The sequence below is a fragment of the Acanthochromis polyacanthus genome, chromosome 14, assembly GCF_021347895.1.
Source record: "Acanthochromis polyacanthus isolate Apoly-LR-REF ecotype Palm Island chromosome 14, KAUST_Apoly_ChrSc, whole genome shotgun sequence".
Lineage (NCBI taxonomy): Eukaryota > Metazoa > Chordata > Actinopteri > Pomacentridae > Acanthochromis > Acanthochromis polyacanthus.
Window position 1 is genome coordinate 11,682,205 of NC_067126.1, and position 24,017 is coordinate 11,706,221.

General features: G+C 40.3%; 1 protein-coding gene across 1 annotated transcript in view; it reads left to right on the forward strand.

The window, feature by feature from the left end:
- The first annotated feature begins 7,235 nt into the window (after positions 1-7,235).
- The window catches only part of plcl1 (phospholipase C like 1), a 116,885-nt gene continuing 100,103 nt past the window's right edge, over positions 7,236-24,017 (forward strand). Inside the window, exon 1 of the mRNA XM_022212688.2 lies at positions 7,236-8,062. Within this exon, the coding sequence (XP_022068380.1) occupies positions 7,880-8,062 (183 nt within the window). The 5' untranslated portion in view covers positions 7,236-7,879. The remainder of the gene's footprint in view (positions 8,063-24,017) is intronic.

A 24,017-nucleotide genomic window follows, 5' to 3' on the forward strand; every position in this document is an offset into this window, starting at 1 on the left:
GGAGGAAGAGGATGAGCCATTCCTCCTCATCAGCACTTTGCTTTTCAAGGCCCTGGTGACAGCTGAGAACAGCACGAACCCACCGACTGACCACACATCTGCTGGAAGGCCTTTAACTCGGAGTTTCTCACACAGTTGTGGCAGCGTTGCACAAAGGCACGACTTTCAGCACCGAGACACTCGGAGGTGAAGTCATGTTCCTCCTTTCACCCTTCGCTGGATGTCAGTTTGGGACCAAAACACAATTCATTCCTGAAACCTTCTGTCAAGTCATAGCAGCAGCGAGTGAACCGTCATTTAAACATCACTACTAAAACTCTCAGTGTTTAAACTACAAGGTGAGTGAATCTACACTTTGAATAGAAGCAGCTTAACTGGAACTTGAACAAAGAAAATAAGATTCTTCAAGAGCTTCAGCATCTATTCACCAAATATCCTACACCCAGCCATCTTCAGTGTCACGTGATGATTACTGATTGGGCTGACCATGTGAAAGATCTCTGGTCATTGGTTTTAGAGTTAAAAATCCTTAAAGAAGGTGGGATCATATTGATTTTTGCATCGTTTTCAATCTGTGGATCCATGTCTGAAGAGCAATAACTTGAGAAATAATGTAGTTAGAGTCCTGAAATTGTGCAGACCCACTGATATCTATATCTGGTTTTCAATAGTCCAACCCTGCTTTGACAGAATAACACAAGCTTGTTATAGGATGGTGCACATGTGGTAAAAATGTCAATATTTCTGTCTACTCGAACATTCCACCAACTATTAAACCTTCATTTTCCACCTTAAAGGATGTTTTTCCCCCATGATTGGTACCAACAGGAGCTTTAATAATGTAAATAATGTAAAGTAGAAAATGATTAAAATTACGTTTGGATGCTACGTCCAGTATTTTTGGATATGCATTGGACTGCAAATTTCCAGGGCCCTAGCTACTTTATATCTCAAGTTATGGCAGTTAGCATAATAATAAATTGAAGACAAGATGTACATATCAATGAACCTGCAATATTTCAGGATTGCATTTACATTATTTCTCAAGTTATGGCACTTCAAACATTGATCCACAGATTAGCACGAAGAAAACGACACAGAACCGAAAAGCAATGACGCACATCTATAAAAGTTTTGCTCAAAAAGTTACAGCTGAGGCCAAAACTTTGTAGATGTTTTATTTGATAGCATGCACAGTATAAAAATCAGACAATTATGAGATACTCGGGCGTGAACTTTTTAAAACAATATGATGAACTGAAGTGGATGGACTCAAATGAAAAAGTCAGCATACACGTGGCATCATATGATAGTTTTGTCCCTTTTATAATAATTTGCCTTTATTTGTCACAAACACATTACAGCACTGTAAAATGTTGCTTTTTTCCTTTCCTAATCATGGTCAATCATAGTACAGTGCCCCTGGAGCAGCAAGGGTTAAGAGCCTTGCTCAAGGGCCCAACAGCAGCAGCATCAGGGTTTGAAACTTCTGACCTTCTGATCGGAAAAATGTTTTCTTATATATAAAGGCTATTATCAACAAATTGCAAATATTATAATGTCAAATGACAGGAGGTCCTTAACCTAGTTCTCATAATGTCCAAGATAGGAGCTCAACTGAAAATGTCCTCGGGTTCATATTAGATGGTCGAATACATTGGAAAAGTTTCATATTCTTATACATAAAGACTATTAATATTTTTTTTAAATGCAAGTATTATCATTTCAAATGGGGGGAAATCTGGATAACTTTGACTGTCCTGAAAAAACAAAACAAAAACCAGATACAGCATGTGTGGTTAGTCAGTATAGTCATGAAAGAGGAAGACCCTAAAAGCAAATGAAAACGGCCTCATTCTTCTGATAGGGTTCAATTATGTTGAATAAGTTCCCATATTTAAAAGGCTAATATAAAAAAGCATGCATTACGTCCAGTGATGGAAAAACTGGATACTTTCTAACAGATGTTGACATATGTTGAAAAAGTTTCTTATTCTTTTCACTTGACTATAAATATACAAAATATTGCAGCAATCTTTACGTTCTCGTCTTGATTTTTCTGTCGTTGCAGTAAAATGTGAACCCGGCAGATTCCTCCACTGTGATGCCTCCACACATACTGACGTCTGGGTGCGAGCGTCGAGCTTCATCTGCTAATAGGCCTCACCAGCCGACCACATTCCTCAGCTGTGTGGCTCAAGGTCCAAACACACTCACACATTCATAACTGCTCAGCCGGGAACACCTTCAAATAATAACTCGGAGCCAAATCTCCTTCAAAGTGCATGAAAAAGCTGCACAGAGTTCAGCGGGGATTTAGGACACTTTCATCCCGGCTTTGTGGGATAAAAAGGTCTTTTATTTCTCGTGGATATAATAAGTATTTTCTCTCTGCTGGGTGCTAAACTGCAGGACACTTTGCATGATGGTGCGTTTAGAGGAGTGATTCTACACCGGAGCACTGTCAGTGGAGCTAATTCAACATAGAAATGGATGTTTTTAGATTTGCATGGCCCCCAGAAGAAGAATCCTCGTGATTTTTCCTCCAGGAGGTTTGTATTTGTGTTTTTTAGTGAAACATTTTCACAGTTAGTGGTGAAAAGTAGCTGTGTGCCTCTACCCAAACACTAGCCTAGCCGCACTAGACAACCCACGGCAACGAATTTAATTCTCTGCCAGGGTGGGTCTAGTTACCCTCCATAAGGCTCGAGGCTGGATTCTCCTAAAACTGGCCGGACCAATCACCACGAAGTGTAGAGTCAGAAGGCGGGCGTAACTAAGTGACGACAGAGGCGTGACGATTCTGACAGAAACAACCAGCGCACAATAAACAGTTATCTTTCGACTCGGCTTTGGCCACAGCCCTTAAAGATTTGAAGCTAAAATTCAACTTGAAAGATAAACAAAGGACGGCACTGAAGTGTTTCATTGAGAAGAAAGACGTATTTGGACTTATGCCGACGGGATATGGCAAATCCTTAATATACCAGTTGGCTCCGCTGGTTGGGAAGCTAATGGGACTTAGCCACAATCCGCCAGCGCTCTAGGAACTCCGTCAGCCTATTCGTTGCGCCGATTGGTTGTATACCTACCCAATTGCTGCAGAGTGATTTGAAAGACAACCTTTTAGCCCGCCTCCCTCCCTGTCGAGCGGCTCTAGACCCTTGTGCCTTCAGAACATGGGTCTAGCGCGGCTAGGCCACCCAAACACCGTACTTAAGTATAGATTTGATGTACCTTAGTACTTCTATTTTTCTGCTACTTTCTCCTCCCACTCAACCCCTTTTCAGATGGAAATATTTTACTTTTTAGGATGTAAATTCAGCACAATGGCTAACATATCAAGGTTTTAAAGTACAACACATAGCTGCAGATTAAAACATGCAGCCTCTGTGTCTTCTTCCAGCAGTGTGTAGTCAGGCTAATATTTCAGATTTTATTAGTTGTTTCCAGCTACAAATACTGTTTTTTCCCCACTAAATTTCTCACATGGTTTCATTTAAATAAGTGATCCAATATCTCTACAAAAATGAGAAGAATCCCAATTAAAGAACTGAAAACAGATTTGTGGATCAGAACTTTGGCAGATGCCAACATGAAATGAATGCCTTCTACTTGTTAAACCCACCGTCTGTGCCAGGACCTAGATTTTTTATGCCTTTTTTTATTTGGTTGTAATTCTTTTGCCCTCTTGAATCATTATTTTCTTTCCTGAGCACCGATGGTTTAAGGGACACCAGCAGTTCTCGCTGACTGATTGATTTTTTTTAAATAAAAAAAAGAACCAAACTCTCCATAGTTTCGACTTTATTCTCAGTTTTTGCCCTGATATGCAAGGTGAATCGTGGGTGTTATATACATATGTGTGCATCTTTCCCCTCTCCAATCACCTCAATGTGACACAAGTGGACTCTACGCAAATTTTGTGATTTTCGTGATGCTAACCTATGCTTCTTTGCATCTTCACTCCTTGCATGACCCGGAAATTGTTGCTTTTCATGAAAGATCCTTCATTCACTCAGATGCACCTTGTAGAGACAAGGAGAAAGGAGACTTCAGAAGGAGCTTAAAGCAGAGAAACAGATTTGTCCTACATGATGTCTTTCAATTTTCAGCAGGGAGTGCATGAAGACTCTTGTGTTCACTCTTGCAGCCAGCAGCAAACATGTGGTGAGCTTTGAGACATGTTCGAGTTAGCAGAAGCAGCTCTAAGAAGTAAATAAACCTGGTAAATTGTGAGGCAGATGCTCATTTAAACGATACACCTAGGTTGGAAAAGCCAAACTGAATCTCCATGTAATCTCCTATCTCCATGTTAGGAGATACAGGAGAATCAGTTTGGCATTGGGCGAATTGAATCGCGTTTCTCTCCCGGGAAAGTTTGGTACGACCAATCATAGCACGGGAGGCGGGAGTTAATGCTGCGTCATCTTCAGCGCCTGGATTACCCATAAAACACCTGCGCACCTCCCGTAACCAAACACAAACATTCAAGATGATGCCGGAGGAGGAGGAGGGGGGCCAAAGCAAATCTTTTTGTGGTCTCTTGGCGTTTTGGATGGCGTTAGTCGTTGCCTCTTTTCACTTGACGTTTCCGACGATGAGGAGGCAGTGGATGGCTCGTTACTTTCGGCTTCTTGCCATTGTTTGTACAGAGGAAAATCCCGTTCCAAACGTGTGAGTAAATTTAAGCAACTTTTACACATACGCACCGACTTGGTTTGGCTCCGATTTAAAGTTATTCCTAACACCGCTAATTGTTCGGAAGGAGTCTTTTGTTGCGTAGCCTTTTCAAAAATAAGTGTTGTACTTGAGAGTACCCCATGTATTCGCAGATTTTTGTGACAAAAACGGCAGTAATCATTCACCGCGACGCTTTCTCGGCTGCATGCCATTGTTGTTTGGAATACATGGACTTCAAGGTCGATTTGTTTGTGCGTCACATCCGTGTTACGCTGATTGTTTCTTTCTCGTTCAAGCTGCATTCGTTAGCCCCTCCTTTTTGAAATCGTCTCCTATCATCACAATGCCAGACTGCCTTTATTTGTATTGATATTAATACATAAATAAAGTCAGTCTGGATTTTCCAGGCAATGATACACCTGGAAGCAGTGAGGGGGCATGGTTGTACGAAATCTTAGCTTGATGACAATCAGTTTTTCAATTTTTATACATAAACTGGAAAGTTGAGGAGGTGCCGGAGGAATGGCAGCAGTAAGTGTCTTCATACTTCAACAGCTTTTTTTTCACCTTCAAGTTTATGAAACGTACAAAATACACCAAAACTGGGTTTTCACCATATGATACCTTCAAGACTTTCACTAAGAACAAGGGGATTCTCATTTTTGCAGTTTCAACTCCATCATCCTCCATCACTTTGCACTTTATTATTGAGTTGTTGTGTTTCGATTTTATTTGAAAAAGTCAATTTTATCCGCTTGAGCTGTGAGTGAAGGAGGTCTGAATACTCCCTGAAGTGACTGTTTTGACTTATTGTTGATGATGACCAATGTCTTTTTATCGAATCACCCATATTGTTCAGGTTCTTCCTAAATCCCTCCAGGAAGAAGAAGGTATAATTGGGCGCTGCTCATTACCAGGACGACTAGACAGTGTTTATAAGTCCACCCTGCTAATGTGTCCTTGAGTAAAATCCCTGCAGCTCTGAGGTGCTGCCTCACTGACCCTGATCTCTGACCTCAGACAGAAAAGCCAATTCTGTCACTACGCTGATGAATAATGTATCGCACTTTTATTACAGCTCTGCCATTGCTGGTCTGTCTGTCACTGTGAACCAGCACTGGCCGGGCAATAATCAGAGGTCAGGGGTCAAGTGGCTGCTCGGACGTCTCAGTTTCCAGATGTCTGAAGAACAACCAAGGATTTGGTTTGTGCTTTACAGCCGGCATTGTTCCTGAAGAGCTTGATACTTTGTAGTTCCAAACAGGAGAAGGCTTTAGTGTATGCCATTTTATGGAAAGATATGGCTTTGACTTGAAGAAATCTAAATTACAACTGCTTTTGCCGAAAATAACTCTTCATTTGTCTTATTTTATAGTCATGATTTAGAAAGTGTCTTTTTACTGATTTCTGACTTTTTGTCTCAGGTATTGGTTCCATAAAGTGCAGATTTATGAAGAAATGTTTTTCAAAAAACAAGCCTTGAAAAGCAGTGGGGTGTCCCACATTGAAGCAAATATATTCTACTACAAACAGGTGAAGGGTCATGAATAATCTTGCATAAACAACTTTCTAATACTGTTTGAGAATGGCTCAAAAATGACAATAAACAGACACAACATGACCACAAAAAGACATAAAAGGACCATGGACTCAGAAAAGACCACAAAGACACACAAATCACAACAAAGACGCAGAAAATGGCAATAAAGAGAGACAAGACAAAATTACAATGAATGACAACAAAGAGAGAAACAACAACTGGAAGGAGATTCAAAATGTCCACAAAGAGACAGACAACAACCACAAACAGATACAAAACAACCACAAATAAATTCCAAACAAATCACAAAGAGACTCAAAACAGCCACAAAGAAACACACAGTTACAGAAACACAAAATTATCTCAAAAAGATGCAAACAACCACAAACAGACACTTATAAACAGAAATAAAGACACACTCAAGACACACTACAAACAGGTAGTAACAATCACATAGAGACTTAAAACAACAATGATCAGACAAATAACAACCCCAAAGAGACTCAAAATGACAACAAACAATGACAGAACAACCACAGACACAAACAGCACAAACACACACAAAACAACCACAAATTAACACAAAACAACCACAAACAAATACTAAATAACCACAAATAAACTCAAAGCAACCATAAATAGACAAATAACAACTGCAGAGACATAAAAGGCTCAGTTGCCACAATTAAACAGTACAGAGATGCAACAAATAAGATAAAACAAAACAAAAACAGTGACACGTGCAAGAATGCAAACCATTGTGTCAAGATGAATAAATACAAGTAAAATGATCATTCAGGTGAAAAGAGTAGTTGTTTTATTAAAGCTATGAATTACCCACAGACTGTAGTACATTGGCCCCGCCCCAGACTCGACTCTCCACCAATCCGAGACTCTCTGTGCCTCCAAATCTATCAGCGGCGCTGTTCATTGGTCGCTCGTCCGTCAGTCATCTGCGCTGGGAGGACCCGGGTGAAAGCGGCGGAGGGGCGGGCGACGGGCTGAGAGGCGGCGCGACTGTCAATTGTTCCCCGGTGCTCGTCAAAAGTCGGCTGTTGTTGCCCGGAGTACAACCGAGACGACCGGAGCGGCTGCGTTCAGTTCACACGACGCCCACCGAGGCGACACACGAGCGGATCCGGTGTTTCCTGGACGCCCACAGCGCCGCTCAAGTTCGCTCCGCTCCGCACTTTGACATCGAGCTGTCTGGGGCGCAAACCTGCGGGGTTGCTGCTGTAGCCGGATTGTTGGCAAACATTTCCTCCACAATCAGCAGCTTCTCACCGCGCACCGGCGCTCTGATTGGTGGTCCTGAGCGACTCCAAGAGCAGCCAGACTGGGCAGACTTGTTGCGCGTCTTCGGGGAGCGCACCAGTCCGGTTTGCGTGTGATGCTTTGATTTGACTGTGGGGCAGCGTGGAGTGGACCGGAGCTCAGTGACTATGAGAATCTGCTCATAATTAAGGAAACTGGGGTGATTGTTTTCCTGCAAGCAGACCGAGCTGCTGCTGCTGAGGCTCCGGGAAAGCAATAACCCGTTTCTGCTTTAAATGGCATCCAGGCACCGCCGAGGAAAACTTTATTCGGGTCAGATCAGTTGATTCATTTTAACCCACCGCGCTTCTTTTCAAACCTCTTTTCTTCCTCCTCGTCGACATGTCCGAACGCGATGGATGTGGAGACGGGCTGTGCAGCGACGGAGCGCAGGACTACATCCCGCCCAGAGCGTCCCGCGGCCGGCGCAGCGGTGTCATCCTCCCCGGTGGCGGCAGTCAGGACACGGACACCATCCTGCTGGAGTCGGTGAAGGCGGCACCGCGCCGGAGCAGCATCATCAAGGTAAAACCCCACCTGATATTTTCTTATTTACCACTTGCCTTGGCACAGTCCACCCCGTGCCCCCTCATCTCATGGGGATAAACGTGAATACTGAAGCTCACTGGATCCATTTTACACTCAAATAATGGAAAACCTCAGCTTTACGCGCAGATGTTTGTGTTTTAAAATGTTTCAACAAGTGACCCATTCCTTCCTGTGTGCTCCAAGGCCAGATGCGTAATTTTTCTAATGCGCATGTGTGCGGCACTGACGCATCTCCATCACTTTTTGCGCCCTTTCAGGTGCGTCACGCGTGCGTAATGTGAAATTCCACGCTCTCCGTGTTTGTCCTGTGACTCGGTTTCAAAGCGGCCATACCACATTCTCTGATGGAAGGATAGCTCAGTGAGGTGGAGGAAGTTTTGATGCAACAGCGGGGAGAGAAACTGGGTTAATTTTATTTTACTATATTTATATGTATCTATGGAATTAAAGTGGGACACTGACTCTGAGTTCTGTCGCTGTGGAAGAATCTGATCAGGGAGTGCTGTCCTCTTTAAACTGTAGCTGGTTTTGGTTCTGCTCCAAAGACCCCTCACCTAATGGCCCACTGACATCATGGTGGCATCAGGCCTCCCCTGGCTCACCTGTGCTCAGGTGTCAGGTCACTGGCCCCTGCAGGGTGGGGAGGATCATGTTAGAGGGATCATTAGCCTTCATGTCCAACATATCTGCTGTACAGGAGCCTCTCACCCCAGCTTATGTGTCACCTGTAGCAGTGCTGGAATGTAAATAAGTATACATTAACTCTGCAGAAGTAGGGCTACAGTATGAAGCTACCTGTAAGCCCTACTTCTGGGTGCTTTAATTTTCTTCTGCTTACTGCACTGTATTTGACAGCTTTAGTTACTTTTCAGATTTAAATATGACATAAAGAACATAATTTATGACATACAACACATTGTTATACTCTAGATATAACCTGTGCGTCCAGAATTAATACAATAAAATAAACTAGTCATGTTAATGTATTTGGACAGTATTTTATTAAAGTTACAAAATTGCTACACACCTGCAATTTTATATTTTGACAGTGTGAAATGTAATTACATTAGCCTGCTAATGTTATCAGCAGCACCCGGCTCACGTTAAAGCTATCGCTACGTCATCTTATGAAAGTTAGCTGATATCTTAGCCTTAAAAATTAGAACATCAGCTGATACAATAATGTTAGCTTGTTTGTCAGCATAGGCAAGTTTGTCGTTGTGCGTTTGCCAAAACTACATCATACTAGCCTGAAAAAGGTAACATTAGCGGATACAAAAGTGTCAGCTTGTATCTTAGACTAAAGAATGTTAACATTTGAATGGCATGAATTGAATGGCACTGAAATGTGTAACATCCTTATATCAGTACTGGAGAATGATAATCTGCAAAATGAGTAAAAGTACATTTAATACTCCTTTTTCCCCTCATAATGCTCACTCCATACGAGGCTGTGTAAAAGATGTGGACACCTCACTGGGCTAAAATCATGCAGGAGAAGGATTTCTGAGATGTTCAATGCTGCTGAAGGGGCAACAGATTGAAGCTTTATTTGCCACTGAGGTTTATGATCTGCAAGCCCGTTTCACATCTGACGCTATCAGGTCAGTCTCCATATATCATGTCAGCGGTCACGGGGGAAGGCGACGGCTCTGCTGTGTGCAGGCCGAGAGTCAGCTCCATCTGGAAGAGCCGGCTGAACACTAAGGCCATTGACTGCTGATGGGGAGGAAGTGGATGAAAGGATGGACAGATGAGAGGAGGGATGTCGGTGACGGGCACCATGATGCCTCCCAGGATCAATGGAAACCTGTCAGACTATCAATTACTGCCAAGGACTGAGAGCTGGTAGCAAACACTTGAGATTAGTCCACATTAGAGCTGCAGTGATCATTAAGTGTTTTGATGATTGATTTAGGGTTTCATTCAAAGTTTGTGTGGTTGTAGTGTGAAAATGTGAGGAGGTCCTGCTTGTCATTGGTTTATAAACTTGAATATGTTTAGTTTTGGGATTCTTTGTCTTAATAGAATGACGGGATTAAATGACAATTAATTAGGAAAATAATGGTCAGAAATATTGATCATGGAAATGAGGTGTTAGTTGCATCCCTACATAAAGTGAGAGTGAGATATTCCTAATTTTTGTTTAGAAAAATATTCTCTGTATAACTACATGGATATGACAATGGTTGTGATAAAATCTGATTCCCCTAATCTGAATCCCTCAGAGATTTGAAGTGATTGTGAATATTTCTTGTTGGAAAGTTAAATATATACAGAACAACCACAAAGAGATTCAAAATGGCCACAAAGAGATACAAGATGACCCCAAAGAAGCTAAAAGCAATCTCAAAGAGAAAAAAATGATCAAAAATAGACTAAAAACAACCACAAAGAGATTCAAAATGGGCACGAAGAGAAATAAAACAGCCTCAAAACAACCACAGACAGACTCAAAATGGCCATAAAGAGACCACAAGAGAGTCAAAATGGCATGAGAGATAAAAAATGACCAAACACAAGACTACAAATGATCACAGAGACTCAAAATGACTACAAAGAAGCACAAAACAACCTCACAGAGAATCCAAATGTCCACCAAAATACACAACAGCTATACTCAAAATGATCACAGAATTACAAAACCACCACAAAGATGCACAAAACAACAACAAAGGGGCACAAATAGACACAAGACATAAACAACCTCAAAGATATACAAAACAACTACAGGGAGACAAAATACGACCTGAAATGCACAAAAAAAATAACTGACACAAATTGACTACAGAGACACAAAACAACTGCAGTGTTTAAAAACAACCAGAAAGACACACAGAGTGAATGAAAAGAGACAATCATAAGGAGACTAAAAATAACCATAAGGAGACGCTAAACAGCTACGAAAAGTTTAAAATGAGCACAAAGTGATTAAGATGACCACAATTCAATAAAACACAACCGCAAACTGACTCAAAATGACCACAAAGAGACTCCAAATTACAGCAGACTCACAGACGCAAATCACAATATGACCATTAAGAAACACTACAAAGAGCTGCAGACATGCAGACACTACTTCTGTATTTGCGACCAGATGGCAGCAGTGTGAATTGTGATTGAAGGATAATTTGGTGTTATGACTGCCAGGCCTGTGGTTCATGTCTGCTCATGTCTGAGAGACTGACTGTAGGAGGCCGTGGATTGGCCATGCTTTTATTTGATGTTTAAATCCTTTCTAAAGTCACTGTTAAGGATGTGTAAGCACAAATACATTTTTATTTCAATTTTTTCCTGGTGTTTTTAAATACTTAAGGTGCGCTCAGAAATAATGCAGTGGCACCTATAAACTTCTAATTTCATACATCTGTAGCTTTTGATTTGCTGCTGATTTGGAGAACCACATTTATATGATTCAGAGGTCAGCGTTGTTAAAAAGAAACCTCTTTCACATGTAATCAGCCACATCATGATTACAGATAGTGCTTCGAATAGGCTGCATAGTTGTCCACTCTCCTGCTGAATGAAATTTCATTTTATGAACACAATGTCCAGGTGACTGTATTCAAGGTGATATGGTTAAAAGCCAAGAGGTAGGGAGTCCGTTTTTATATTTCCCCTCCACACAGTCACTTGTCTCTTTAGGATTAAAGAGCTCCTCACTGGCATTTATTTTCTTACCTTCAGTTAAAGTGAAGTCAAAGGGTGAGGCTGCCTCTGGCTCAGCTCACATTACTACGACAACACGCATGACCCCCATGCTTAACATGTCAATTTCTGCACACACACAACCCTGTTTGTTCAGCTCACCTCATCAAAACACACACATGCAGGTAATTAAAGCAGACTCTGAGCTGCTGCATGGCTGCAAGAATTGTATCTTTCTCACTAGTGACATCTGATTTTGATTCAGTTTTAGTCTTTTGGTAAAAAAGAAGTTTAGTTTTAGACATATAGTCAGGCATGTTATTTGGTCGCGGATATGTGAAAATTTGCGTATCGAGGTATCAATTTTGAGACCCAACGTGAATCGCCCAAATTCGATGAGAAAAAAATATGGGGTGTAAGGGGTAAAGGGTTGGATCACACATAGTTGTCAACAGTGCGCTGGCAAAAGCACGAGTTGGAAACAACGATTGGAGAGCATTATCGAAAGTTAGATGTAGCTGGGAAAGCGAGGTGCATGGTGTGCGACAATGAGACAAAATACAGCGACAGAGGATGCCAAGCGCTGATAGACCACATGAAAACGAAAAATCGTGCCAGGAAATTGTACGAAAGGCACTCTAACCACCAAATGCCCAGCAATTTTTTCAACCGGCGGAGGGAAGAGACGTGACAACAGGACCAAACATACGGGATCAGTAGTGTGTACTTGCAACAACCCAGTGGCATTGCCCCACAAGTTCCTCAACAGAAGAGGCTCACTCCCGTGGTCAATCGGAAAGCACACATAGTGATGACTTCATGTGGCTCATTCAAATTTGAATCCAGTATAAATATTTGGTTTCATCACATTAATATGACTTTGTGCTGATTTTGGGGGGTGCCTAGAAGGTCCCATACAGACATTTTTTTAAGCCTTCATGTTTAAAGAATTCTAGGTGTCAGAGTTCACCAGAATGCACCATTTCAGCCTTTAAATTTCAAAAGTTTCCCCCCGGCTCGGTCGCTCCGCTCCCTCGCTTCCAAGGATTCACTTATTTGGTAATTTCCCAATGACATGCCTGTATAGTGGTTATGTTAACCTATACAAAATAGAATAATGTTAGCTGACTTCTTTGCCAATGATGGCAGATACATTAAACTTTACAAAATATATTAGCCACTGAAGTAGCCTGGCTAACAGTGTACAAACATATGACATATTTTGACAGTGTGAAAAATAATGACATTAACTTGCAAGCATTTCGAGCACCACCCAGCACGCATTCTGAGGTACAGCCATGGCCATAAGTTTGGACACAAGTACCATGACGCTTGTGAATCTTAGAAAATACCACAAAATTGTCACTTACAATATACTTATGTTCTGTAATAGACATCAAAACAGACATAAGTCATGCTGTGTCCAAACTTATGGCCATGGCTATATATTGTAAGTGACAATTTTGTGGTATTTTGTAAGATTCACAAGCGTCATGGTACTTGTGTCCAAACTTATGGCCATGGCTGTAGTTACAGTAGCTTCAATCATATATTTTTAGCCACTGCATTAGCCTAAGCAAATTTATTTTAGCTGATAAGTTGGCTTACACAAAATAACATTAGCTGATATATTAGTTGAAAAAAGGTAGTATTAGCCACTATGCTAGCTGATACAGTGATATTAGCTGATATGTCACTCTAAGCATTATAATGATAGCTAATGGATAGAATAGAATAGAATCACTTTATTCATCCCCGAAGGGAAATTCAGTAGGTCCAAATAAGACAGCATCTGTGTTAGCTGATACCAGGGCTGCCAACTTGTGACCAGACTTTAGAGTGAGATTTGGTGTAGGACGGAAAATGCGGACTGGAATTTCACAAACCTGGCATCCTCTGGATTAAAAACAATTTCCCCAAAGGTTACATAACAGCAAAGTGGAACTTTTTTTTTCTTTTGCCCGTGTGATATTGGGAGTGTGGTGTGAGAGTGTGTGAAGGGACTGAGTTGCGTGTCACACGTCACTCAGTCACCTTTGGGGGGGGTCAGTTTTTCTCCAAAATTCAACCTGTCATATTTGATATGTTTGGGAACTTTGGGCTCTCCACTGGAATTCAAAGCAATGCTCTGGGGCTTTCAGCAGCATTTGGCTGCAAAGCATGAGTTTATGGGCGTGTGAGAGAATACCAACGAGTGCAGACGAGAAGTGAGGGGAGATGGAGACGAGCAGTGGCACCTGATGCTGATTTAGTCTGACACAAATGTGGTTTGGTTTTAGACTATTTAAATATAATTGTGAGTGCTTTATGGCTGTATAACTGGTGCCATCTTTGTGTATGGTTACCATGGTTGCAGGCGTTATTTTGGTGGAAGTGAGCTTAATGGAAACGATTCAAGCTACCAGCTGAGGTGGTTCATCTGATTAGGATGCTTCCTCTGTGTCTTTCTTTGGATGTTTTCCAGGCACGTCCAGCTAGGAGGAGATCCTGGCTTAGATCCACCACTTACTAGAGGGATTGCATATCTCATCTGGCCTGACAACATGTCAGGATCCCCCCAGAGGAACTGGAAAACATTTGTTGGTAGAAGAATGTAGGGGATGACCTGCTTAGACTCCTGCTACTGAGACCTGATAAGTGGAAGAATATGTACAGATGGAAGTCTGGATTCACATGTAGAACATGAAAGCAGTGACATTTCTTTAGATTTAGATGCAGTCAGGCGGCATTAATCCTGGAGTTGACTTATTCCTTTTGACAATGGCATGAAAAATATCCGACTGCGAGTGACGTTAAATCCACATCACCTGATAATAGGGCTCCAGATTACAATCTAAAGGTTACTGTTTTAACTATTGTGGTTGAAAGTCTTACTTTGTCTTCTTTACTGGCTCACACTACTCTCCTGGAAGTACTTGAGGTATCACTATCACTAATGGCATACTAGGGCTGTAAATTTAGATAAATATTGTTGTAGATAAAATCACTTGGTTTCAGCTGGGATAAATCTGACATTAGAACTCCTTAATTCACTTTTTTTCCGAAGTATTTTTTGGGTCACGTCTGTACTACCTGTTGGAGACTAGAGGCTTCTCTATGCACAGCCGCCAAGCTTAGCTTGATTGTGAGGCGTTTAGGGAACATCGTAAATTGTGGCTACTATCAGTAATGTGTTTAGCCTCTGCCAGTTTATTGGAGTGATGTCAGACAATCTCAGAATATTTCAGATTTAGATATGTAGTTAGATACAAATTTGCAAAACTAGGGTATGCTATGTAACTATTCATCAGCATGCATGGTTCATGAATATCTTAACACAGTTGTAATGCCATAAATTACAAATTTTGCATATTAGTATTACAAAAATTGCAAAAAAAAAAAACAACTGAGCTCCACATGTACAACTTTTCACTAAGTAAATATTGGTGGTACCCATACTACAACAAAAATGGTGGCTCTACATACTATAAATAGTTTGCTACTTTTAAACACTGCCTGCAGTTCAGTCGAGAAGTTCCTAAATTTATGTCATGTGAATGTTAGTCTCAGCTGAAACTGTATTGGCTTCACAGTTGAACTGAGAAGTGTAGATTTTTTTTTTTTTTTTTACAGAATCCTGTTTTGGCAAATTTTTAAAGTGAGACATGTAAATATGATAAAATAATTGTGATGAAATACAATGATTTTTAGCTTACATTTGATTGTTTGCTCAGATGAAATCAAAAGTTGTTCATGAGTAGTAAAATATGAGGACCACTGAGAAGTTGAAAGTCCACAGATTCTTTTGTTTTTGCAGTTTCTGGCTGTGATAAATGGTGTAATTTTGGCAATTTAAAATAATAACATGCCTTTTGGAGGATTAAATGGCAGCACAATCAGTCAAACTGCTCTACTGAAGACCAACAGGAAATTTTTACTGATAAGGAGCTGTAGTGTGATTTCACACATGCCAGTTTTCTTAGCTTCTATTTTGAAACATTTTTATTTTATTTAGGTTTACTTTTGTTGTGCAAAATAGGTTGTCAAGTAACTTTTAGCACACTCTCACGATTGCATGGTATATACCCCAATTATCTGACTCAAATGTGCTTTTTTTCTAAGGTCAGGAGAAGTTTTGAAGATACTTGTACATTTCACACAGCAATGCGAGTCTTCTACATGTTTAGCAACATTATAGAATTATATGGCACTAAATAGTTTCTGAGGTTTCATGCCTGATTGCAACAACAATGGTCTCCAAAGGAATGAATTGTTGTTGTCTGTGTTTCTTCACGCCACAGAGCTCTTCTGCAGTTGCAACAGTCCTGTATCTAGACAATGTATGTTATCAGAGTTTTTTACTGCATCTTTTGTTCTCATGATCCATCCGGGGAAAGCCTCATGTCCATCGAAGCCTTGAAATAGCTCCGACAAGCCAGTCCCCTCTTGACCCTCGATGCCAAAAATAACTCTTCCTCTTTCTCCAGTTTAATAATAAGAAAATAATTGGATGTGCTGGGCCTCGGAGAAAAGCCCTCTCCCAGCTCCTTAAGGATGCAGGAGCTGGGAGACGAGTGGAGCGATGCAGAATGGTGCGAAATGCAAAAATTAGTGTGTGGCTGTCTCTTCAAACTTTAATTTACTCTGCAGCTAATACAGATGAAGTTGAGAAATTAAGAAAGTAGTGCCTTCAGAACTCGGCAGAAAGAAATCTGCAGCAAATCTGTAAATGTTTGTCGGCTCCTCCCTCATCTTTCAGCCTTGATTTCACTCATTCATGTGTTGTTATTCAGGCCACAGTCTCTGGAACTGCGGCTGCCAGACGCCACTTCATCACATTTAAAGAGTTAACGGGACCTTAATCTCAATCAAGTTAAACACATTACCCTCAGGCCAGTATATTAATTTTCCCCAGTAAATCGGCAGCAATTAGCTTACAGCATTACTGCGTAACCGGCCAGAAGGCGAACGCTCGGTGGTAGATGGTGGGATTAACAGTGAATGAAAACACACACTCTGACACACACAGGTTTCCAGGATGAGGCTCAGGGGACAGTTTGGTTGGACGTCTCCCTGACAGGCCAGCGTTGGCTGACTGCTTGCCGGCGGAGCACTGAAGGACGCCGTCTCTCTCCATCTATGTTGTGCTTGGATCGCAAAGCCTTGATGTCTCGTGGGTTGACCGCCAGACTGTGTTTAGCATTACTGCGGGGTTTCTAAGGGCCTCCAGCTCCTTCAGTGTCACGGATGTTTGAGAAGTGAGATGAATTATCTCCTGTTACTCTAAATCCTCTTCACAAGTGTCCAGTCAGGATGAATGTTATGCAAAATAAAATCATATTGTGATTATTTTTATAGATATGAGTCAAGATTATAGTGTGAATGGTGTTTTTCATTTTTCCCACTAGGTAAAACATAAAAATGATAAAGAATATGTTTTGCAGGCTACATCATCTCAACACCACAGACTTTCATTTATAATAATATGTTGTGACACGTTTTGTCTGTATTTAAAAATTGCAGCCTCTATGATTAGGACATTGCTCTTGGACACTTGTTGAACTTTATTTAGATTAACTATTGAGCTCAGCTTGTCAATCAATTTCTCATCATTATGTAGTTGTTTTTCTTAATCATCAGTTATCATTTCTCATGATAATTGACAGGTGTTGAGCTATGTACCAATATGTTTTTCTGTAAAATACTGCACATTGAATTGTGTGATTTTTCATAGAAAGTACATGAATGGGCAAAACGTTTGGTCTATATGATGCCCTTTAATTTGTAGTAAATGGGAAGTGATATCAAATACTGGAAAAAAAAAAGTCTAAATTCTTTGATTGCTGTTTACTCCTGCAATATTTCTTGGTTTCTTTCCTCCTCTATGACTGTAAACTCTATATTTGTCATCTTGGGTTTTGAGAAACACTGATTGTTTTTGACCATTTTCTGACGTTTTAGAGAATCGACTAATCAGGAAAGTAATCGGCAGCATCAACAATGAAACTGTTCGTTAGCAGCCCTAATTAACCTGCTAACATGAGCTAATTAGCACTAAACACAAACTGCAGCATAGTGTAATGGCAGTGTTTGAAAGAGGGCATTTCTGCAAGTAGCTTAGTATGTATTAGTTTTTGTAGCAGTACCATTAGAATAGTAACTGGAAAACAGATGAAGTGAAGCGCTGTAGTTAAAGAGTTGGGAGGAGGTCAGGGTGGATGGATGGGTCGACAAAACATCCGACTTGAATTTAGAACAGTGTAACTGTGTTGTCGTTTTTCTTAAAAGGACAGTTTCTTTTGTGTTTTATGTTGTTTGTACCCATTGTTGCCGCTGCCTGTGTTGGCCAAGGCATGCTTGCAAAGAAGTCTTTCTGGTTTAATACATGCGTTTTTTAAAAATGTTTTACTCTTTAGGTTGTTTGGAATGTTCGTCTTGGAAATCCATTGAGCAGATGCAGAGATATTTCACTGAATGAATTTAATGTTTTGATGGTGCTGAATAAACAGGCAGGATTACTAAAGTCAACAGGGTTCATCCATTGTGGATCATAAACATCTGTACTAAATGTCTTGGTGGTCCAGACAATATTTGCTGAGATATTTGAACCAAAGCAGTGAACAGACTGACTAACAGATGTGCCATAGTCTGAATAAAGAATATTTTACAGTTCCTTGTGGCTCCATTTAAAAAGCATTATGAGCTGAAAAGTATCAAACTTTAAAGTGCAAAGATGTGCTTCCGATCCATTATGGCAAGTCATGGAAAAGTCATGGAATTTCATATGAAGGCCTCAGTGAGAGCTGTGTTTATGTTGAGTTTATTTTAGTCGTTTCTCAGACAGAGTGCCATGTGGTCTCCTGATCCCACTTCTCCTCTCCCATCTGCACTCTCAGCTCTGATGTTAACCGACGTCGGCTTGTTCCTCTCCTTCGACTTCACTTCAGTGCTCGCTGTCTTTGCTGTTCTCACTTTGCTCTAATTGTCCGTCAGCCTCCTGCAGTGCCGAGAAGTGAACAATGATTTGTTTTCTTCTGGAAACAGTTCAGCATCTGATGACAATGTCTTCACTGTGATTGTGAGAGTTTGTGTTCAGGCGGTTATTACCACTGAGGGCCCTCTGTCTCCCAGTATCATTCAGCTACTGGTGCCACATCTGTCGGGGAACAAACCTCATCACAGCTGCTGGTCAGGAGCACATCCAGCTCCGGACACACTTTTCTTATTGTCATCGTTGCCCAACATGTGTCCGTCTCTCAGCCTCGGAGAGTTTTAAAATAGAGAGGTGCTGAAAATGACGCCTCCTTATCTGACAGTATAAAAAGATTTTGCAGCAAATGATGAAACTGCTAATAAAATGTATTTATAAAGTACTGTCTGTATAAAGAGACATGCAAAATTTTCAGTCGATCAGCTATAGTTTTAATTAGCTTTAATCAATCACTTAAGTAATACAACTTCTAAATGTGATTGTTTTCTGATTTCTTTCCTCGTCTGCACTCTACGTCATTCAGAGCACCTGTCACTGCTGATTTACTAAATTCATGGTTGCGAGATTAGAATCTCAAATTTTATGATTTAGATAAACCTTGTTTTGGTGATTTGTGTTGATGCCAACATAAAACTGAAATTTCTGTGTAAATAAAGTTGTAGTAAATTAATTTTGATTAAATTAATTTTTCTCCCTTATGAGTTCAGGCTTTAAAGTTCCTAGGAACTGAAAAACTTGTGGTTGTTACCAAATATTAAGTAACGCCGGTTACTAAGTAATTTAAAGTGCCACTGATTTTATTTTTTAATTGTAGAGAAAAGATTATTTTCCTCTTCCTCAACATAGTTTGTTTGTTAAATATAGTTAGTTGTCATGACTCAAAAAAGATTGTTGTGTTAAGTGTGTTTGTTAAGCTTTTAGAGTATATGACAGTATGCTGAATATCTAAACAAGACGTTTGTCATCTTGAGCTTAGAGAAGCACAGATTTTTCACCATTTTCTGACATTTTATCGACCAAACAGCTAATCGATTCATCCAGAACATAATCAGCAAATTAATCGACAGTGAAAATAAAAGTTAACTGCAGTCATAGCACAATTCAATTAATCTCAGACTTAAGGGAAGATTTACTTCAGCCTGCTGAAGTAAATCTTTCCTATTGATAACACTGGTCTACAACCAAAAAGCTTCTGAAATAAAAGTAGTCATTTCTTGTGTTCTTTTGGGTCACTGAGAAAGAATCTGATGTTTAAAACTGTCAGTTGACTCTAGTTTTTGAGATACGCAAGAGGTCAGTATGTACGAGCCTTGGTATAGGATAATACAAGTTACGTTGTGTTAAGCATAGAAGAATATCTCAGACAAATAGAAAATAAACTAAAATGGATCTCTGAGTGGAGCTCTAAATAAAAGTGACAATAACTCTGTACAGAACATGTGAAACTTGTATATGTTGCAGGAATAAAGTGACATGATATGCAGCAATGCCTCGCACATGCATCAGTAACGCCGACTGCTTCTGCTACATTTGTGGCAAAGTGACTTTTGCATCCCAAAAGTGCAGCATAACCCCTATGGTTAAGCACGCCTACTATCTTAATTTTGGCTGTAAAATTAGTGATCAAGATAAAAACTGGGCTCCACATATATGTTGCAACACTTGTGCAACAAATCTGCGACAGTGGCTCAGTAAGAAGGAGAAATCAATGCCATTTGCTGTTCCCATGGTACAGCAAGGTGGTTACATCAAGTGCTATTGCTATCTGTGTGAATGGGATAGTTGTGCCAGAGACTCCCACTACATAAAGAGAGACTGGCCACTCCGACAGTCACTTGAACCTGGGAAGAAAAATGTGCAGCATCCACCTCTTGTTGACTCCAGAAAGATCTTGTTGCCACCATTACACATCAAGCTTGGTCTAATGAAAAACTTTGTGAAGGCCATGGACAAAACAAAAGCAGCTTTCAAATACCTTCTTCAAAAATTCCCGAGGCTAAATGAAACCAAAATAAATGAAGGAGTCTTTGTTTGGCCTCAAATTTGTGAGCTTCTCCAAGATGATCAATTTCACCGGGTGCAACGTGGAAAAGAAAGAACTGCATGGGAAGCCTTCAAAGCATTTGCAACCAATTTTATTGGCAACAATAAAGCAGAAACTATATAGAGTTAGTGGAAAATCTCATCAGAGGACACAGGAGGCTTGGCTGCAACATGTCACTGAAGATCCATTTCCTGCACTCTCATCTTGATTTTTTTCCCACTGAACTGTGGAGCAGTGAGTGATGATCATGGTGAACACTTTCACCAAGATATTCCAGCCATGGAGAAAAGGTACCAAGGAAAGTGGAGTCCATCAATGTTATCTGATTATTGTTGGACTGTCATCAGAGATGCGCCCACTGATATCTACAAGAGAAAAGTGAAGAAGCACTGCAGGGATGCTGATTCATAAAGCTGTATTGTTTAACTGTTTGATAAACATACAAAATTTGTATCATCTTACTACCATGGTAAAACAGTAACTTAAGCATATTCAGTAACTTTAAGCATGTTAAAAAGCCTGAAGTAACAATTTTGTTGGGAAATTTCACTTTTCGCACATTAAAAAAGGTTTAAAAACGTGTCAGATATCTCAATAATGGTAGCCAATCATAAAAAATGGTTTTCATATTTGAATTCAGCACGTCAAAATACATAAGAATTGATTAAAATTTATTTCAGAAGCTGGCAACTTTTAAAAAATTGTAGACCAGTGTAAGTTTATTGAGTCTCTATACTAACTTTGATAGTCTCCACCTCTGTTGCTGAGATTCTGAGAATTAAGAAGTCAAACAAAACAACATAAATTGGGCCACACAGTGCCAGTTGATACTGAGAAAACACACCTACAAACCAAACATGTTCAACTTTCATACTCCTAAATAAAGCCCTTTTCAGATTTGGGATATATAACACTACTGCTTCATCAATGTGGTCAAGTAACAGCATTTTGTCACTCAGACATGGGTCACTTTTTCGTTCTTGCTGGTCACTACTTCATTCAGAAACCACAGTGATGAAGAGAGACATGGTTCATTATTTGTCATAATACAAAATAACTCACAAATGAACAAAAGACTAAAGCTAAATCCACTCTGTAACTCATGATTCACCTGCAGCGGATGAACTGTGATGTGTCTGAGGTGAAGAAAAGTCCATTTTGTGATCTTCTGTTAGATCTTGATCCATCCTGTCTCCATGTCAGGGATAATTTAAGAAATTAATGAAGTTACTGCTTTTAAATGTGCAGCAGTTTTCTCTCTTTGTGGAGATATGGCTCCTGCTGCTGTTTGAGGCTGCAGGTAATAAACTCAAAGGAAAAACTCCTACAAAGAGCTGGAAGCAACAAGCTACACTCCTGTTTGTCAAAACCTGGATTACACTTGTTATTTTTACGGGCATTTCTAATAGATGTAAAATTGTACAGCAAAAGGAACAAGAAAAGTGTTTTTTGATTCTCAAACAGTCTGTATTTGAAGAGTTCATTTGCAAAAACAGGTAACTCCATTTTCAGAAAACTCATTTTTTTATTGTTTATTTGAGATAACTAGAAAAGCACTCAGAGTGCAGACCTCTGCCAAGGATAGAGAGGAAAACAGGAAACCCATGCAGTAAAGGAGCATGAGCTGGAATTGAACCTGCATCTCTGACACAGTTCTGTTTATGAATCACCTTCTTAACCAGTTGAGCTATCTGAACACCTTGCTCCAATTTGTTGGACGACATACTAACCTATGATGTTTTTGCCATATTTTGGACCACATACTAAAACGTACTAAAAAATTCAAAGTGATCCAGAATCCAGGATCCTTTCTGGATTGCCACCAAAATTAAATCAGCTCTTCCTCTTACCATAGTCTACATCCCCTCAAAATTTCATGTGAATCTGCCCAGGTGTTTTTGAGTTATCTTTCTAACAGACAGACAGACAGACAGACAAACACACAAACTCCCTAATAATTTATTTTTTTCTCTATTTTGTTATGTATTTTTCTATTGAGTCAAATTCACTCAACTTTAGTTTGATTGATATTATATCAAGTAAACAATAAAAAAAAGTTTTCTGAAAATTTATCAAAACGGAGTTCTCTGTTTTTGCAAATGAATTAATTTTTTTCTGATATTTTTGAATCAATTTTGGTGTGAAATTGTTGATCAATCCTTCCCCAAATCGCTTCAAACAGCTGGTGATCTTGTGCGTGCCTTTCTGTAAATGCCATGACCTGCAGTTCAGATTTATGCTGTAATGAAAGTGAAATGTTACCCGGCCAAACTAGTAAAACTTCGGTAGAAAAGCGAGCAGGGCGCTCATTCAGACATGAAGTCGACACGTTCAGACACTGCTGAAAGGCAGGCATGTCTGAAAAGGGCTTAAGTTGGATTTTAACAGTTTAACCAAATGAAAAGCAGCCCTTTTGTGTAAGACTTTTATTTCTTACAAGTACAGAACAGAATAGTAAAATGAGGTGGAAGGACACACTCGCTCAATATGTGTAAGTCTGTTATTGGAGTTAATACTACTGATGTGGGATTTAAACTGTGACCTTCACTCAAGAGGCAGCAAGGTCTCCAGAGTTGGAATTAAAACACCAGAGTGTACAGATGACTGTAGGTTTGAATGACTAAAAGTAGTTTGAGGTGAAGTGGCTGCATGCAGGAGAGAATATCTACAAATCACTCCCTGTTTCAACGCACATGAGCACATCTCTGAGCTGCACGGCTGTCTTGCCTTTCTGTCACTGTCAGTCCTTTCTGAGTTTTCTCTGTGCAAAAGCAGGAAACGGGAAAGGAGATGAAATGTCAGGAAGCGAGGAGGGAGTTTCTCCAGAGCAGACAGATAAAGAGGAACGCTCAATGTGTTTCGACGGCTTGAAGAGAGAGAAGCGCCAAGGACTAAACGTGAGAGGAAATACTGAAAAAGGAGCAGGGAAGGGAAAAAGAGTCATCCAGGCTGATTCAGTTTGTGTGTCTGTTCAGCAGTGTGTGGTGGTAACCTCAGGGTGGATGGATTGGGGAAAACTCCAGAGACTGCACGTCGGCTTGTTTTGCTGTGTTGGGCTTCAGCCTGGAGGGCAATACAAAAACACAAACACAAACCCTAAATCATGTAACACACTACATTGGTAGTTTGAATCCCGCTTCCCAGAACACCAGCAGTCTGTTTTCTAGAGATGTCACAATAGCAGGAATTAAGTCGGCACCAAAACAAAATTGCACAATAATAAACTACTCAGTGTTAATCTGATGCATGCTAATGAAATGAGCAATCAC